Source organism: Chlorocebus sabaeus, chromosome 12, assembly GCF_047675955.1.
Source record: "Chlorocebus sabaeus isolate Y175 chromosome 12, mChlSab1.0.hap1, whole genome shotgun sequence".
Lineage (NCBI taxonomy): Eukaryota > Metazoa > Chordata > Mammalia > Primates > Cercopithecidae > Chlorocebus > Chlorocebus sabaeus.
In genome coordinates this window covers 13,988,382-14,008,530 of record NC_132915.1, presented here as the reverse complement: position 1 = coordinate 14,008,530, position 20,149 = coordinate 13,988,382, and the positions used below count along the sequence as shown (strand labels likewise).

Here is a 20,149-nt window from a genome sequence, read left to right as displayed (position 1 = left end):
CCAGTACAATGCAAGGGAGGAAGGGAGAGAGGAAAGAGAAAGAGGAGGAAGAGCAGGAGGGAAAGTATGCTTTCAAAAGGAGTAACTTTTCTGCAAAGTGGAAGCCAAATCTCTTAGGTTCAGTGTACTAAACATACAAGTTCAGCCACTGTGAAAAGCAATTTGGCAATTTCTCAAGGAACTCAAAGCAGAATTAGCTCTCAACCCAGCAATTCCATTATTGGACATATACCCAAAGGAAAATAAATCATTCTATCATAAAGACATATGCATGCGTATGTTCATCACAGCATCACAGCACTATTCACAAAAACAAAGACACAGAACCAACTGAAATGCCCATCAACGGTAGACTGGATAAAGAAAATGTGGTACACAAACACCATGGAATACTGTGCAGCTATAAAAAAGAACAAGATCATGTCCTTTATAGATACATAGATGGAGCCAGAGGTCAGTGTTCTAGTGAACATGGGAACACAAAAGCAAATACCACATGTTCTCACAAGTGGGAGCTAAACTTTTGAGTACATATGGACACAAAGAATGGAACAACAGACACCAATGCCTACTCGAAGGCGGAGGAAGGGAGAAGTGTAAAGATCATAAAACTACCTATCAGGTACTATGCTTATTACCTGGGTGGATAAATAATCTGTATACTAAACCCCCATGATATGCAATTTACATATATAACAAACCTGCACATGTACCCCTGACCCTAAAATAAAAGTTGAAAAAAAAAAAAGAATTAAAGAAATAGATCACATGGCACCCAAAGTAAAAGTGGGTGAGGCTGGGTACAGTGGCTCACACCTGTCATCCCAGTACTTCAGGAGGCCAAGGCAGGATTACTTGAGCCTGGGAGTTTGAGACCAGCCTGATCAATGAAACAAGACTGCCACCTCTACAAAAAAGAAGAAGAACCAAGGTGGAGAAAAAGGAGAAAGAGGAGGAGAAGGGGAAGAAAAAGGAAGAGGAAGAAGAAAACATAGCCTTTATTGAAATGCAGAAGTTATTTTTGTCTTGTTTAGTGTTGGACCATTAAATCTATTCTACCACTTTATGCTTCAACACTGCCTCTACCCCAACATGCTCCAAAAGATAAATGCAAATCTTTATGAATTATATTATCAGTATTTTAAGTCTAAGTCTTAGAATGAAGAGACTGAGGCAAGGGACAACTAAATGGCTATCATCGGGTAAATGGTCAACACAGCCAAAACATAGTCTGGGTTTTCTGGATTTCCATCCCATTTTCCTTCTTATTAGACATTAACTCACTAAAGGCCACTGCATCTCACAATTATCTAGTATCTACAGCTCACTTCAGAAGGGCTATTATAACTTTTTCCATTTGGTGGAAAAGCTGGATAAATAATACTTCTGTATCCCTGATTAATACAATAGCAGTAAAACTGTAAAGGCCTTTATTAAATAGCTTCAGGGAGCTGGGACAAAGACAAAAAAACTTTACATCAAATACTAAACACATTCGCCCCAAATTTCATAATATTCCCAATATGGAAACTGCCTCCATGTTTTCACCTCCAAAGAACAGAGGACAGTTTTATTTTTTCCTAAATAGAGCAGTTGGAAGTAAAATTCAACTGCTGAGCAAACTGCCTAAAAGGGAGACTATTTTAGTAATTTTTCCTTTTCATATTAGCAACAAAATGGGAGGGGCATGGTCTAAGGCATGCCAAACTGTGTTTATTCTTCCATTTTTTCTACATTTCAATTTACTCTTTTCTGAGTTTTACATCAATTAAGTTATCTTGTTAGAGATACATATTTGTTTTAGTCCTAAGAAATACTTGACTGCCTTGACAGAGTTGTTTGTCAAGTAGGTTAAGCTTCTCCAAAGATAGGAAAACTAATGAAAAAAAAGTTTAAACTTATATTCAGAACTCTTAGTCCTTAAGCAGTGGTGTGCTGATAAATGTTTAACAAATGCCTGGGGTGGGGATGGGGGTGTATTTGTAGCTTGTATCATTTGCCAATTTCCATGCTGTAAATATTCCATCATACTCAATTTCAAGATATCAATATGATATGACATTGCTGAGTATGAACTTGGGAAAAGATGCACACAATCAATGCTCTAAAGCAAGTAAGAGCTATGGCCAATGCATTACTTTGATCTTAAATCAAAGATTACTACTCAACATATAGTATTCCCATTTGCAGTCATGTATACTTTTTAAAGTACACTTTTAAAATTTACATGGTGTTCAAAAATTCCCCCTTTTGCTCATTATTAGCAAAAGGGCAAAATTGAGAATATTTTTAAAATCACAAAAAAGGCAAAATGGACATTTAGAGTCTTCCAGGGCCCAGACACATCCATACATTTTTAAGAGGGAGCAAAAAACCTAATTGTTTCTTCCTAGAAATATTTAAATAGTTTATTTTATTTAAGGGTCTAGGATCTAGGATTATTTTAGTTTTCTAACATAACATGGAACTGCCTTATAGAGAGTATTTAAGAGATGCTTGCAAACAGTCTCCCCTTTATGAATTAATTTTGTGATATACATTATATGGTACATAAAGCACATCTATATATAAATATAATTTAGATATATATTAAGATATATGTAAGTATGTAATTGTATCCAAGGTCAAGGAATAGAACCAGCAGCCCAGAAGATCCCCCTAGTGTGTCTCTTCCTATCATAATCCTCTCCCAGTCCCTAGAGGTAAACAATAACATGATTTTCATGGTAATCATGTATTTGATTTTGTATGTTATCATCTGTAAAATATCAATATGCAATTAATTTTGCCTATTTTCAAATTTCCTATGTCTAAAATCATACTATTTGTATTTTCTTTCTTCTTTCACATAATATTGTTTGAGATCCATCCATATTGTTACTATATAGGGGAGGCTTGTTAATCTATTTCAGATGGACTTCTTTTCCCCAGTTTTTTACTATAACAAATGATGCTTCTATGAATATACACACAAGATTCTTCAGGGTATATATACTTAAGGGTGGAATTGCTGGGTTATGGGATCCATGAATCTTCAGCTTTGCAAGGTAATCCCAAAATATGTTCCAAAATGGTTGTAACAATTTACACTACTGCCAGTTCTGTAAGAGAATTTTGGTGGGTACAAATTTCATCAACCCTGGGTATTATCAGACTTTTAAATTTTTGCCATGTTGGTAGAGGTATTCTGTTGTTGGATAGAATGTTCTGTATATGTCTGTTTGATCTAACTGGTTTATCCTGTGGTTCTATTTTCCTTATCTTCTGTGTGGTTGTTCTATTTAATATTGAGAGTGGGATATTGAAACCTCCAACTACCATTATAGAACTATTTCTCCATTCAATTCTATTAGTTTTTGCTTCATAAATTTTGATAGTTTATTAAATGCATAAATGTTCATTATATCCACTTGCTGTATTGAACATTTGATTAATATATAATGTCTTGTCTCTTGCAACCTTTTCTGACTTAAAGTCTATTTTGTCTGATATTATGTAACCACTTCTATTCACTTTAGGTTACTACTTGCATGGAATATCCATTTCTATCCTTTTGCTTTCAAACCTATTTGTGTCTTTGGATCTAAAGCAAGTGTCTTCTGGGGAGCATTTAGTTGGATCATGGTTTTTATCTACATCCATTTTGCCAGTCTCTTTTGATTGGATTATTTAGTCCATTTACATTTAAAGTAATTACTGATAAGACTGCTGTCATTTTGCTGTTTGTTTTCTATATGCCTCATAGCATTTTGATTTCTAATTTCCTGCATTACTGTCAGAAACATTTAAATTCTTTCTGTGTATATTCTTTTTTTTTTTTTAAAGACGGAATTTCACTCTTGTTGCCCAGGCTGGAGTGCAATGGCACAATCTCAGCTCACTGCAATCTCCACCTCCCAGGTTCAAGTGATTGTCCTGCCTTAGCCTCCTAAGCAGCTAGGCTTACAGACCATTTAGATTTTTCTTTATATGAAGAGCCTAATATTCTGTTTTCTCTACTTTTTATTGTAGGGAATACATATAACATAAATACACATAGCATAAAATGTATAATCTTCACCATTTTTAGGTGTACAGTTTAGTGACATTAAGTACATTGATATTACTGTACAATTATCACCACCGTCCGTCTCCCATCAGGTCCACGGCTTTTCTTTCTTAAAACAAAAGTTTTATTATTGATTCAATCTTCTATTTATTTGTGGTTTAATCTTGGTGAATTTTCTGTTTCTAGGAAGTTTTCCATTTCATCTAGGTTATCGAATTTGTTGGTGTACAATTGTTCATAGTACTTTTATCCTGTTTTATTTCTCTAGAATTTGTAGTAATGTTCCCACTTAGATTTCTCATTTTAGCAATCTGAGACTTCTTCCTTCGTTTCTTAGTCTATCTATCTGAAGTCAATTCTGTTAATCTTTTTGAAAAACCAACTTTTAGTTTTGTTAATCTTCTCTTTTTCCGGTTTTTATTTATCTCTGCTTTAGTCTTTATTATTTCCTTCCTTCTACTAGCTTTAGGTTTAGTTTGTTCTTCTTTCTCTAATTCCTTACTCTGCAAAGTTAGGTTGCTGATTTGAGATTTATTTTTTAAGGTAAACATTAATTTCTCCCTTAGCACTGCTTTCACTGTGTCCCTTATGTTTTGGTATTTTGTGTTTTTTTCATTTGTCTCTAAGTATTTTGCAACTTCTTTTGTAATTTCATCTTTATTCCATTGGTTAAGAAGATGTTAATTTCCACAAATTTGTGAATTTTTCCATTTTTCTTTTGTTACTGGTATCTAACTTCCTGTCTTTGTGGCTGGAGAAGATACTTTAACGTCTTTTAAAGTCTACTGGTGGAAGATGAGTCAGATGAGACAAAACAAACTAACAAAAAAATGGAAAGTCTTTTGAAATTTAGCTTATGGCCTAATATATGGTCTGTCCTGGGAAATGTTCCATATGCACTTGAGAAAAAACAGGTATTCTGTTGTTGGGTAGACTGTTCTGTATATGTCTGATTCAATTGGTTTATTCTGTGGTCCAAGTCCTCTATTTTCCTTATCTTCGGTGTGGTTGTTCTATTTATTATTGAGAGTGGGATATTGAAATCTCCAACCATCACTGTAGAGCTGTATCTCCATTCAATATTATTAGTTTTGGCTCCATATATTTTGATAGTTTATTAGATGCATAGATGTTTATTACATCTACTTGCTGTTTTGAACACTAATATATAATGTCTTGTCTCTTGCAACCTTTTTTGACTTAAAGTCTGTTTTGTCTGATATTATGTAGCCACTTCTGTTCTCTTTAGGTTACTATTTGTGTGGAATATCCATTTTTATCCTTTCACTTTCAACCTATTTGTGTCTTTGGATCTAAAGCAAGTGTCTCGTGGACAGCATTTAGTTGGATCATGGTTTTTATCTACACCCATTTTGCTAGTCTTTTGATTGAATTATTTAGTCCATTACATTTAATTACTAAGACTGCTGTCATTTTGCTGTTTTCTATATGTCTTATAGCTATATGCCTTTGCAATATTCATATAACCTCATGGGAGAGGCCAGACATATATAAGTGATGAGGACAATTTCATTACCTTTGTGTTTTTTTCTTCAAAGACAGTCATGAAGTGGAATTTTTCATATAATGCTGGTTTTGGAGGCCAAGACCAGCATTTTAAAAAATTTTAAGTTCAGGGATACATGTGCAGGTTACCTAGGTAAGCTTGTGTCACAGGGGTTTGTTGTACAAATTATTAAATCACCAAGGTATTAAGCCTAGTACCCACTGGTTATTTTTCCTGATCCTCTCTCTCCTCCCACTTTCCACCCTCTGGTAGGTGCCAGTACATGTTGTTCCCCCTATGCGTTCATTTAGCCCTCACTTATGAGAACATGAGGTATTTGGTTTCCTGTTCCTGTGTTAGCTAAGGATACCGGCCTCCACTTCCATCCATGTTCCTGCAAATTTTTGCTTTTTTTTTTTTTTTTTTAAATGGCTGCATAGTATTTATCAGGTATATGTGCCACATTTTCTTCATCCAGTCTGCCATTGATGGTCATTTAGGTTGATTCCACATCTTTGCTATTGTGAACAGTGCTGCAATGAACATATGTGTGCATATGTCTTTATGACAGAATGATCTATATTCCTCTGGATATATACCCAGTAATGGGATTGCTGGGTCAAATCGTATTTCTGTTTTTAGTTATTTGAGAAATCGTCACACTATCATCCTCAGTGACTGAACCATTTTACACTCTCACCAAGAGTGTATAAGCATTCCTTTTGTCTCCACAACTTCGCCAGCATCTGTTATTTTTTGACTAATAGCAGCCATTCTTACTGGTGTGATGTGGTATCTGTGATTTTGATCTGCCTTTCTCTAATGATCAGTGATGTTAAGCTTTTTTTTCATATGATTGTTGGCTGCATGTATGTCTTCTTTTGAAAAGCATCTGTTCATGACTTTTGCCCACTTTTTAATGGTTTTTTTTCTTATAAATTTAAGTTCCTTATAGATAGATGCTGGGTATTAGACCTCTGTCAGATGCATAGTTTGCAAAAATTTTCTCCCATTCTGTAGGCTGGCTGTTCACTCTGTTGGTAGTTTCCTTTGCTGTGCAGAAGCTCTTTAATTAGATCTTGTTTGTCAAATTTTGCTTTTGTTACAATTGCTCTTGGTTTATTCATCATGACATCTCTGCCTATTTCTATGTCCAGAACAGTATCGCCTAGGTTGTCTTCCAGAGTCTTTACAGTTTTTGGGTTTTACATTTAAGTCTTTAATCCATCTTAATTTTTGTATATTGTATAAGGAAGGGGACCAGTTTCTGTTTTCTGCATATGGTTAGCCAGTTATCCCAGCACTATTTATTAAATAGGGAATCCTTCCTCCATTGCTTATTTTTGTCAGGTTTGTTAAATATTAGATAGTTGGAGGTGGTGCGGCATTATTTCTGGGTTACCTATTCTGTTCAATTGAAGATTAGCATTTATGTGTTCATCTTTGTTATCACACACACAAAACTGTACTTTATTTTTATTTTTTTTGAGACAGAGTCTTGCTCTGCTGCCCAGGCTGGCATGCAGCAGTGTGATCTCAGCTCACTGCAACCTCCACCTCCGGGGTTCAACCGATTCTTGTGCCTCAGCCTCCCCAGTAGCTGGGACTATAGGCATGCACCATCACAACATTTTTGTATTTTTAGGAGAGACAGGATTTCACCATGTTGCCCAGGCTGGTCTGGAACTCCTGGCCTCAAGTGATCCACCTGCCTCAGCCTCCCAAAGTGCTGGGATTACAGGTATGAGCCACTGTGCCTGGACTAAAATCTTGTATTTTAATGAATCATAATTGTATTTTGCTGCCTTTACTAAAAACAGTTGAATCCCATAAACTAATTATTACAGCAATTAATCAGACCAGTGAAAAATCTCTCATTTATTCCTCCTACACACCAATGCCCTCCACCCTTTTTTCTTTTTTTTTTTTTTTTTTTGAGAGACAGTCTCTTGCTCTGTTGTCCAGGCTGAAGTACAGTGTTGCAATCACGGCTTACTGCAGCCTCAACCTTCCAGGCTGAAGCAATCCTCCCACCTCAGCCTCCAAAGTAGCTAGGATGACAGGCACGTGCCACCACACCTGGCTGATTATTTAAAAATTCTTTGTAGGAATGGGTTCTCACTATGTTGCCCAGACTGGTCTTGAACTTCTGGGCTCAAGTGATCCTTCCACCTCAGCTTCCTAAAGTGTTGGGATTACAGGCATGAGCCACCAAACTCAGCTACCAATACTCTTTCTATTCCCAGTGAGGCATGTTCTCAAGCCAAATTTTTTGTTTGTTTGTTTGCAATCTGTATACCTTTTTTTTTCTTGCTCTACTGCATGAGGTAGGATCACCTATACGATACTGACATGGGGGAAGTGTGGAGATTAGACAACCTTGGCTTAGCCCTTATCTTATGGTGAAAGCATTCACAGACATTATTATTATTAGTTTTATAGAGACAGGGGGTCGCCATGTTGCCCAGGCTGGTTACGAACTCCTGGGCTCAAACAATCCATCTGCCTCAGCCTCCCAAAGTGCTGGGATTACAGGTGTGAGTCACCGCAACCGGCCCTAATTCTTTTTTCTTTGTCACCCAGGGTTCAGTGGTAAGATCACAGCTTACTGCAGCCTTGACCTCCCAGACTCAAGTGATGCTCTCACCTGCGCCTCCTGTGCATAGCTGGGGCTACAGGCATGTGCCACCATGCCTGGCTAATTTTGTTTTTAGAGACAGGGTCTTACCATGTTGCCCAGGCTTGTCTCGAACTCCTGGGCTCAAGAGATCCTCCTACCTCTGCCTCCTAAAGTGCTGGGATTACACACATGAGCCACCATTCCCAGCCCACAGACTGTTTTTCATTCTGCCTGCCTGGAATGCCTGTCAATAAATTTACAGAAAAAGTATCTACCCTCTAAAAGTTATTTCATGCAAGTTTTTTCAATCTCCAAACAATGTGATTTCATACTCTAGTATCTATGGTAATTATTTTTTGCTCTTGTTTTACCCACCCCCACCCTCTTTTTTTTTTTTTTTTTGAGACAGATTCTCTCTGTGTCGCCCAGCTCACTATAACCTCTGCCTCCCAGGTTCAAGCAATTCTCCTGCCTCAGCCTCCCCAGTAGCTGGGATTACAGGCGTGCACCACCATGCCTGGTTAATTTTTATATTTTTAGTAGAGATGGGGTTTCACCATGTTGGCCAGGCTGGCCTAAAACTCCTGGCCTCAAGTGATCTGCCCACCAAGGCCTCCCAAAGCGCTGGGATTACAGATGTTAGCCACCGCACCTGGCCTACCCACTCCCACCTTCTATTTCCCCTAAGCATAAGCTACTTGAGGGTATCAGCCATATTTCCTCTTGCATGTCCTGTAGGGTTTAGTGTGCAGAAAGTGCTGAGAAAATATTCACTAAACTGAAAGGACCCAACTGACTGGCTATGTTGTAAGCAAAAATACTTTCATGTTTCTGAAACTTAACAAATCAAACGTATTAGTGGAAGAGTAAATTAATTTTATTGACTGATGAAAAACTAAAGTGATAAGAAGTATGGATAGTAAACAATAACCACTGAATTCTGCTGGAATTCTCTATTTCTTCTTTTTCACTTTAAGCCAAAAGAAATAAAATTATAGACCATTAGTGAGCTAGTTGCTTTTAGTTCCTTCAACAAAAACTGCATAGTTTAGCAGTTGCACGGCATTAAATATATACAATTTTGCAAAATCCTGAAAGTTTTAAACTTTGTGTTGACTTCAAAGGCTAATTTAATCACCTACACTGGTCGGATTCAGAGTTTCTTTTCCCTTTTCTGCCACCCTGTAAAAAAAAAAAAATAGGGCAAATTATTTACGACATACCATTTTGGGGCCACTTCATTTTAAAAATATAGACCAAAGGCATCTTGGGGTATGAGAAGGAAGCAATTTCTTTTTTGATTTTGTTGTAAATTTGAGTCTACATACCGCTACATTATTTTAATATGGTTATTTTTTATAAATGGTTAAAGTCGGTTTTAGAAAAGTTACTTCTATTTGAATAAGAGTTGTGCCTTAGTAAGGTCACCGATATTTTATTTTTTTAGAACTCATTTTGACTATTCCAGAATTAAAGTTTTTGATCAATACTAAAATAAATGATACACTTAATTTGTTCCATATGATCAGTAAATTTAGTAATTCAGTTCATTACCTTTTGGGTAATTCAATTTATAGTTCAAGTTCTGTTGAGTTTTGCTCATATTAGCATTAGAAATTTGATTGTGTTCATTAGTGGATTGAAATCTAGGTTATGGTTTTCATATTGCTCAGTTGCATATATAAATTTAATGAAACATCACTTATGGTATCTGACTTGAGCCAAGGAAAAGGAAAGGCAGCATAAAGGACAAGAAGAGTTTTACATAAATATTTTAACATAACATAAACATAGTATTTTCTGTTTTATTCTGATTTAAAAAGCAAATGCTCATTGTAGGAATATGGAAAGTACAAACATGCAAAGAATAAAATTAAAATCATCAATAGCTACTCTACCCCCTTCAATTTAACCATAAATAATGGTTTGATGTATTTACCTTATCATAGTTGTATGTACAGTTTTTCCCATTTTTATAAACTATGGCAATGGTATCCAAACTTAGTTGATCATCAGAATTACCTAAGCAGTAATATTTTTAGAATTCTGACATCTAGGCTTTGTCCCACACCTATTTAATTGGCTAACAATCTTTCAAAGTTTCCAAGTGATCCCAATGATCAGCCAAGTTCGGGAACTATTTTTTCTGTGGAAGTGCATTTCTGAAAGAGAGGTGGTTGTATCAGGGGCATATGGAGCCCAGGCTCATTTGATAATGATGGCAGTTTCTCTTTGTTTCTTTCATTCTTTTTCTGACTATAACTATTTCTACATCAACATTATAAAACAAAATGAAACAATACTCGAGCATAAGAATGCTGTCATTCACTCGTGACCACATAAAAATTTTGCAAAGATTTTATTCAGAGAAAAACAGTATGAATAGGTTTTTTGGAACATGAGATGTGTAATGACAAGTATCAAAAACAAGATTTATTTCCTGTTAGCAGAAAAATGAAAATAAGTTTAGCAAAAATATTTTTTGAAGTAGATACCCACTATACATAAAACTCCTACCATGCTTCTCGATGAGATTTCTTAAAAATCCAAAACAGCAAACACACAAGAATCCTTGTCAAGGTCTCCCAGGTAAAGGGAATTCTCCTTCTGGGACTGATTCAATTTTAAAGCCAGGGCTAATCAACTGCTATGTTCTCCAAACCATCAGTGGCTTTTGAGCTTTTTTGGCTATGATTCCAGTTAATGTATTTTATATTATGATTTAGAAGCACACATATATATACACACAAATATATATGACACACACACACACACACACACACACACACACACACAAAGCACTGGTATTTTTAATTGCTTAATCCTGGAACAAACTGCTCAATGCTAGCTTGTAAATGCAGAAGAAATGACAGAATTAGAATATCACTATTTTGCAATCATAAAAAAAAGACACAAATATCAATGGATGCTAAAGCCACTAGGTGAAAAGGATATTCATACAATCTCAAAGTATCACCTCACATATTAATTATAAAAGGGAAAATATATATTTACAATGGAGATATCTGGAAGATATTGCTGTACCCAAGTGATCAACCTTATAAACAGGTTAACTGTCCTTTTGTGCCTTTCCCCAGTATGATTCAATGGCATGCATGCTGTATCATCTATGTAGTCCCAAGGATTTTCCTGAATTATGCTAGTTATTGCTGTATATACCAATGTGCAGAATAACTTTAACATCTTTTACATTGTAAATTATACGACCAATAACAAAATTATCAATATATTTAGTGAATAAATTTTGGCCTATGAACAAAATACTGCATTTATTCTACACAGTATCTACTCCAAATGTGTTATTTGTGATAAAAACACTTATAAATATAAAAGCATACCTGGTATTTGGCTAATTCTGCTTGTAATACTTTCACTTTAGATCTTTCTTGTTCTAATGCAGCATGAAGTGAAGTCACCTGTAACCAAATATTCAATAAGAAAAAGACATTTTGGGGTTTTTGGCAAATACTCTAATTCTTAACATATTCACAATGATAGGTTTTTGACAACTAAACGGATGAGTAACAGAGGAGAAACTCCCCCTATAATTTCCATTTGGTATTGTACACAGCTCTATATTAAAGATGGGGCAAAGTGTCCTGAGAGAAGAAGACAATAACGATGTGAAGGGGAGAAAAATCAAGCCCAGATACAGGGTAAGTTCTGTCTGTCCTTTCTGTCTCTAAATTCATGGTTCATTAAAATACAACCTCATCATCCCCCATTCTTCAGTGGGAAGGACATACCTACCTCCTTTAGTGTTGTAAACAGAATCTTCATTCATGTGCTATTACATAATAATAAAGTACAATTTACACTACTTCCTTACAGTGCTGATGGGCTGTATTTGTTTAGTCAAGTTTAATAATTCAAGACTAAAGACAGCTTAAGAAAACCAGTCATGTATGCTCCACAGTTCCTTACCTGAATAGTGAGCTCATTCTTGATACTTTGTGATTCATCAACTTGAAGAAGTATTTCTGCCTTATCTTTCACTGACAAAAAAGGAAAAACAGCAGTATAGATTTCCCAGTCACTCAAATACTTTAACAATACTTCAGGGAACTAAGACATAGTACTGCAATTAGAACAATGATTTCTTGTCATACTTAAAGAATGTACTTCTTGACCTTGCATAGCTCTTACTTTTCACTGGTAAATTCTTTTTTGTTTGTTTGTTTTACATTTTCACCAGTAAATTCTGATCATTATCACCACAGCATTTTTTTCTTAGAAATTTTACATTTTTTGTGGTGTCAAAATATTTATTGCTGGGCATGGTGGCTCACACCTATAATCCCAGCACTTTGGGAGGCCGAGGAGGGCAGACCACTTGCCAGGAGTTGGAGACCAACCTGGCCAACATGGCGAAACCCTGTCTCTACTAAAAAATATTATACAAAAATTAGCCAGGTGTGGTGGCACATGACTGTAATCCCAGCTACCTGGGAGGCTGAGGCATAAGGATCCCTTGAACTGGGGATGTGGTGGTTGCTGTGAGCCGAGATGGTGCCACTGCACTCCAGCCTGGGCGACAGAGTGAGACTCTGTCAATAAAAAAATATATATTTTTTAACTGCACAAATATGGTGCAAGATTAATTTTTACATCTACTCTAAATAGGACAACGATACAAGAAAAAAAATTCACACATGGAAAAAATTTTAAATAACTTGACTAATCTTAAAGCAAGATTTTAAAAACAATTACAGTAGCTCACGCCTGTAATCCTAGCACTTTGGGAGGCTGAGGCAGGCGGATCACCTGAGGTCAGGGGTTTGAAATCAGCCTGGCAAACATGGTGAAATCCTGTCTCTAGTAAAAATACAAAAATTAGCCGGGCATGGTGGTGCATTCCCGTAATCCCAGCTACTCAGGAGGCTGAGGCAGGAGAATCACTTGAACCCATGAGGCGGAGGTTGCAGTAAGCCAAGATCGTGCCACTGCACTCCAGCCTGCATGACAGAGTGAGACTCGTCTCAAAATAAATAAAAACAACATAGAGTGCTTTTTTGTTGGATTGTTGGGGTGAGCATACTATAATGCCAACAAAATTATTATTCTCTGACTTTTCATACCAATAAAGCAATGTCAACTAAATGTAGCTCATATGATCACAAATGATCATATGACATGTGTGGTCTCTTAGAACTATTCATTTTTTTTTAGGGGCTTTTCTCTCTTGGTGGAAGCAAGATAGCTATAGTTTGGCCCTATGTTTCCTAAGCTTCAGAAAGTTTCACATGGCTGACACCTTAACTCATGGTAATGGCTAATATATGAAAAACTAACTCCTCACTTTGAAAACAAACTAGGAGAGACTAGAGAGGTAAAATTGTAGTAAAATTAGCAAAGGAGGAAATGTTCAAATATATGAGTACTGACATCACCACAGCTCTGCCAACGTAAGATTGTAGTTCAAATTTATTTTCATAGTTTAATATGATAAGATGAAACAACCTATCAAAAATCAATTCAGTCTCTCAAGAATCAACTTGGGAACTTTTACAAATTATGCTTTCTACTCCTCCATCCCCAGGATTATAAACACTTGCTGAAAACTAGTGATTTTAAATAGTTATGTAATATTTCAATTACAGTCAGTTATCCTATAATGCTTGTTTTGAAAACACAAATTTGTTTCAATGAGGTTGATGTATTAGGTAACAACCTGAACATATCACAAATTTTCAATCCACTTAAGAACAATTTTATGAACAGAGAAAACCACACCCACATGTACTCCTTGAATATCTACCAGCTACCTTGGTTCACTGTGTGTTAGGAATCACACCCATCTGGCCTGACAACTTTCCATCCTTCCACCATGTAGCAGTAACACACAAGCTGTAACCCTTCTGAGACCTATTTCCCCACAAGCAAACTTTAGGTTTTCTTCAAGGTAAAGTGCTGTATTTATGTAATATTTATGTATTTAACCATTTTAGCATGTGTAAAACTGTGTTACTGTTTTTAGTTTCCCATCTTTTTTTCATGTGTCACTGACAACGTTTTTAAGTGTTGTGCTTCTAACCTCCCTTTTTCTCATAAGTATTGTGGGTTTTTTTTTTTTTTGAGATGGGTGTATTAGTTCATTCTCACACTACTATAAACAACTGCCTGAGAATGGGTAATTTATAAAGAAAAGGTTTAATTGACTAATAGTTCCACATGGCTGGGGAGGCCTCAGGAAACTTATAACCATAGAAGAAGGCACCGCTTCACAGGGTGGCAGGAGAGAGAATAAGTGCTGAGCGAAGGCAGAAGCCTCTTATAACACCATCAGATCTTGTGAGAACTCACTATCACGAGAATAGCATGGGGGAAAGCACCCCCATGATTCAATTATCTCCATCTCGTCCCACTCTTGACATGCGAGGATTATTACAATTCAAGGCGAGATTTGGGTGGAGACACAGAGCCAAACCTTATCAACAGGGTCTCACTCTGTTGCCCAGGCTGGAGTGCAGTGGCATGATTACAGCAGTCTCAGCCTCCTGGGCTCATGCAATCCTCCCACCTTAGCCTCCTAAGTAGCTGGGACCACAGGCATGCACCACCATGCCAGGCTTTTTTTTTTTTTTTTTGAAGCAAAGTTTTGCCATGTTGCCCAGGCTGGTCTCAAACTCTTGGGCTCAAGCAATCCACCTGTCTCAACCTCCCAAAGCTGGGATTACAGGTGTGAGCCACCATGCCTGGCTATCTTGTGTGATTTTGCAGAGACTAGTGATTTTTAGGAACACATGCTGCATTATTACAGAATGACCATATTTACATTTACATTATAAGTGTTACAAGTATTTTCATGTAATGATCCTATATAAAATTCTACCTATCGGATTACTTATACTATGGACACTGTTGTTACTGATAGAGATTCTTAATCTATTTTTGAGAGCAAGTTTTTATCAGTTAACTTTCTCAATTTCCACAGTATTTTATGAGGAAATATTATTTTATTTTTACATATTTAGAATTTATACATCCAATACACAATGATACTCTTCATTTCTGCACTTAGAAATATATCTTCTAAATAACTTACTTTTTTATTTTCATAATTTTGTTCTTTAAAAGACCCACATGGAGATCAATAACATGCACAGGTCTAAATTAATCTCAAGATATAGACATTTAAATGTCCAAATAATGTCTTTCCCCATAATTTTTTTTTTTTGAGACAAAGTCTCACTCTGTCAGCCAGGATGGAATAGAGTGGCATGATCTTGGCTTATTGCAACCTCTGCCTCCTGTGTTCAAGTGATTCTTGTGCCTCAGCCTCCCAAGTAGCTGGGATTATAGGCACGCACCACCACACCTGGCTAATTTTTGTATTTTTAGTAGAAACAGGGTTTCACCATGTTGGCCAGGGTGGTTTCGAACTCCTAACCTCAGGTGAGGAACACCTCTGCCTCCGAAAGTGCTGAGATTACAGGCATAAGCCACTGCGCCTGGCCTCCCCCTATAATTCTTTAACTTCTATTTGTATAATAACTAAGTTATAAAAAACATAAGGTTGAATCTACTTCAAGAGTATTCATGTTCTGTTCAACTGGACATGATTTCTGATTTTTACTCATTGTTTGACAACTACTTTGTAATACAGTTTAAATTTTGTTTGGACAGTTCTATTCCAAGTATAGTCATCCCTTGGTAAACAATTGCTTTCAAGACCTCCCAAGGATACCAAAATCTAAAGATGCTCAAGTCCCTGATATAAAATGGTCTATATCTGCATAAAACCTATGAATAGCCTCCCATATGCTTTGAATCATCTCCAGATTACCGGCCGGGTGCGGTGGCTCACGCCTGTAATCCCAGCACTTTGGAAGGCCAAGGCAGGTGGATCACGAGTTCAGGAGATCAAGACCATCCTGGCCAATATGGTGAAACCCCATCTCTACTAAAAATACAAAATTAGCCGGGTGTGGTGGTGGGCTCCTGTAGTCCCAGCTACTCGGGAGGCTGAGGCAGGAGAAGGGCGTGAACCCAGGAAGCGGAGCTTGCAGTGAGCTGAGATCGCGCCACTGTGCTCCAGTCTGGGCGACAGAGCGAGACTCCATCTCAAAACAATAAATAAAAAAAAAATAAAACAAATCATCTCTAGATTACCTATAATACCTAATATGGCATAAATGCTATGTAAATAGCTGTTACACTGTATTGTTTAGGGAGTAATGTCAAGAAAAAAGTCTGCACATGTACAATTTCAAAAAATATATTTTTGATCCACAACTGACTGATCCACAGATAGGGAACCCATGGATATGGAGGGCTGACTGTACCTTCACAGCTGAAAACAATCTTTGGTATTTTTTCATTTTTCAAGGTGAATTTCACAATTTCTTAAGAGCTATACAATATTCACAGGAGCTATCTTTGGAGTTTCATTAGCATTTATTAATAGGAAAATTGTTGATTACATTTCATTTTGTCTATTCAGAGAAAGATTTTCTCCTTTATGTCTTAAACTCTGTTTCTTTTATGGTTTATAATTTCCTTTGCCTAAGTCTCATATTTAAAAATTAACATATATTTCCTTTTTTATTATGAATGGAAAATTTTCATAAAACTTTCAGGATAAATGTCACTAGGTATACACATAGTGAGAAATGCAACTGATTTGGTGGGCTTTTGTATATCAGCTTTACTAGTCTTATAATCTGTAATCATTTTTTGGATTGATTTCCTTGGCTTCCTGCTGGTAACCTCTTGTCAAAAGTTTACAGAGTAGCAGCAAAAGTATGAAGAGCAGTGGCGAGGGGAGAAGGAAAGAAGAAAACAAAAAAGAAAACCTCTAGTGATGACAGGCTGCCTCCTTCAAGAGCTGAAAAGCAGAATCCTAAGCAAATATTAGGCTTGTTTTCCCTCTAATATAGTTCAGTAAGCTATAAGAATTGAATTTTAAGAGTTTCTTTTACCCAAATAGTTATAAACTGGTATAAAAGGTGCTGTAAGAGTGATCTAATAATAACTTTATGAGCAACTATCCAGCTTCTTTTTTTTTCTTCTTTTTAGACAGTCTCGCTCTGCTCCCCAGGCTGCAAGTACAGTGGTGCAATCTCGACTCACTGCAACCTCTGCCTCCCGGGTTCACAATTCTCGTGCCTCAGTTTCCCAAGTAGCTGGGATTATAGATATGCACCACCACGTCTGGCTACTTTTTGTATTTTTAGTAGAGACGGGGTTTCACCATGTTGGCCAGTCTGGTCTCAAACTCTTGGCCTCAAGTGATCTGCCCACCTTGGCCTCCCAAAGTGCTAGGATTACAGATGAGCCACCATTCCTGGCCAACTCTCTAGCTTGTATCACTCTGGGAAGCCTTTCTACTTTGTTGAGTCCCTTTTTCAAATGTTTTTATTGGCACATAATAATCATATATATTTATGGGGTGCATGTGATATTTTGATACAGGTATACAAAGTGTACTGATCAAATAGGTATTTAAGATATCCAGTAATTCAAACATTTATCATTTCTTTGCGTTGAGGGCACTTCAAATCTTCTAGGCATTTTGAAATATACAAATTATTAACTATAATAACCCTATTGTGCTACCAAACACTTTTGTTGAGTTGGTAAATCACACATTTGAAAAAGTACCTTCAGATATTATTTAAGATAAACTTTTAATTACAAAAACGTAAAATCCACTTACTTTCACCTTCCTGAAGCATTTTCAATAATTGTGCATTTCTTGCCTTTACTTCCTTATACTTTGCCTAATAGTCAAAGAAAAAAGATTTAGTTTTTTAAGTAAGTGATATAATAATTACTTACTGTCAACTTACAGAGCTCTGAATTCTAGGCTTGCTCAAAGATATAATTATTTTTGAAACAAACAGGATGGAGGAAAATGTATTCGGAACTATCTACAACTTAAATTAAATCCCTGGCACAATTAAATCCCTGGCACAATAATATATATCAATATTATATGTGATTGAAAATTAAAGAAGAGAAGGATAAAAGTGGAGAAAACTCAATTTTCCTAAAGAATCTTCTTTTCTTCCTCAGATAAAACCCTTATACAATTCAAAATCATTTAAATGAAAACCAAAAGGAAAATGAGCCACAGTTCTAAAGCAGTGTTGTCCAGCAATACACTAGGACTTTCTACATCTGCTCTGTATTTGCCGCTGTCCAATATGCGACTACTGAAAGAACACTAGCAATGTGGCTGGTGTGACTGAGAAAAATTAATTTTTAAACTTTAAATTTAAAATGCAATAGACTTGTAGCGGATACTGAATTTTATAGGGCAGTTCTATACCTTCTCAGTTGAGGATTCACTAATCATTTGTTACTTCACTGACTAAATAATCACTGTTACAATTTTTGGTTGGCATGAATTAGTACTTTATCCAAATATCTTTCAACTCTTTTTCAATTTCTTTTTCCAGATGGCTTCTTCTCACATTACATGATGATACAAGTACACATTTATGAACAAGAAGGATTGTGTTCCCACATTCGCATCCATATTTTAGGCAATTTTACCCCCATGCTACCCTTATTCAACACATCTTATAACACTCTCTGTATCACTTATTTATTTACTTTTTTTTTTTTTTTTTTGAGATGGAGTCTTGCTTTGCCGCCCACGTTGGAGTGCAATAGCGCTATCTCAGCTCACTGAAACCTTCGCCTCTTGGGTTCAAGCGATTTTCCTGCCTCAGCCTCCCTAGCAGCTGGTACTACAGGTGTGCACCATCATGTCTGGCTGATTTTTGTATTTTTAGTAGAGATGGGGTTTCACCATGTAGGCCAGGCTGGTCTTGAACTCCTGGCCTCAAGTGATCCACCCACCTTGGTCTCCCAAAGTGCTGGGATTACAGGCATGAGGCCACTGTGCCCAGGCCTGAATCATTTATAAAGATTTAATACATTAATACATTAGAGAAAACAATGCATTTAACATATATAGAAAAACAAAAACCTAAAGAAAACATTAATATAAGAAAAATCATTTTTTCCTCTCAACATATACATAGATATGTATAGTAGTTACCAGATTCAAATCTTTTTTAAAAAACAAATTAAAAAGTGTTTTAAGTCCAATAAAGATGGCTTTTACTAAATATTACTCTGTCCATTAAATCGCTGATAAGTAAATAATGTTTACTGAATAATACTGCAGTCAATACAATAAAACAAAGTAAGCGCTGTACTGAATATAAAGGTAGGAGGACTGGTGAGAAGCTCATAAATGAACAAGGGAGACCAGTCAAATGGAAACATAAAAATATAACGGGGGAAAACACATATACTCAACTACAACTATATTCGCTATGAATATAGAAATAGTCATTGTGAATATGAAACTACACTCACTACGAAATTCCCAGCCTCAGGGCTTCAACCTATGTTAGTATTTCACCAAACCATCTCTGGCTCAAGCCTTTGTTCAAGGTCCAGATCAGTCTTCATGGAGGTACCTCTTACTCAAGGTTTAGGGTCTAAAATATCTCACAAAGCAAAAATTGCAAATCAGCATGATTACCTGTGACAATTGTTTGCACTGCTTAAAAACTGCATATATAAAAATATAAATGTATAAAATACCACTAACATACAGCTTATAATAAAGAGCACATATGAAATACATAACATTTTTGCTAGTATATTTAATTTCATGACAGAAAGCATACAAAGTTGATAAAATTAAATATTCATGTATTGTTGCTGCGCTGTGTCTAAAAAAACTAGCCATTTAAAACGCAACATGTCCAAAATGAAATCTATTAGTTCCCCTTCCCCAAACCAGTTAAAGATGTGTTTAAAACGCAACATGTCCAAAATGAAATCTATTAGTTCCCATTCCCCAAACCAGTTAAAGATGTGCTCTTCCTCTTACACTCTATACTTATCCATTGTTTTAGCAGGCTGTCTTCACTCCAAGCCTCAGCAACATGCATTATCATCCCAAGTATCTTCCCAGTGCCATCCCACA

General features: G+C 36.3%; 1 protein-coding gene across 3 annotated transcripts in view; it reads right to left on the bottom strand.

Annotated features, from left to right (window-relative positions):
- Window positions 1–9,034: 9,034 nt before the first annotated feature.
- GKAP1 (G kinase anchoring protein 1) overlaps window positions 9,035–20,149 on the bottom strand; it is an 80,999-nt gene continuing 69,884 nt past the window's right edge. For all 3 annotated transcript variants that reach the window (XM_073021493.1, XM_007969604.3, XM_073021494.1), the window contains 4 exons: window positions 17,855–17,918; window positions 12,121–12,191; window positions 11,535–11,612; window positions 9,035–9,357 (listed from right to left, as the gene is read on the bottom strand). In XM_073021493.1, coding sequence (XP_072877594.1) covers window positions 9,310–9,357; window positions 11,535–11,612; window positions 12,121–12,191; window positions 17,855–17,918 — 261 coding nt within the window. In that variant the 3' untranslated portion in view covers window positions 9,035–9,309. The remainder of the gene's footprint in view (window positions 9,358–11,534; window positions 11,613–12,120; window positions 12,192–17,854; window positions 17,919–20,149) is intronic.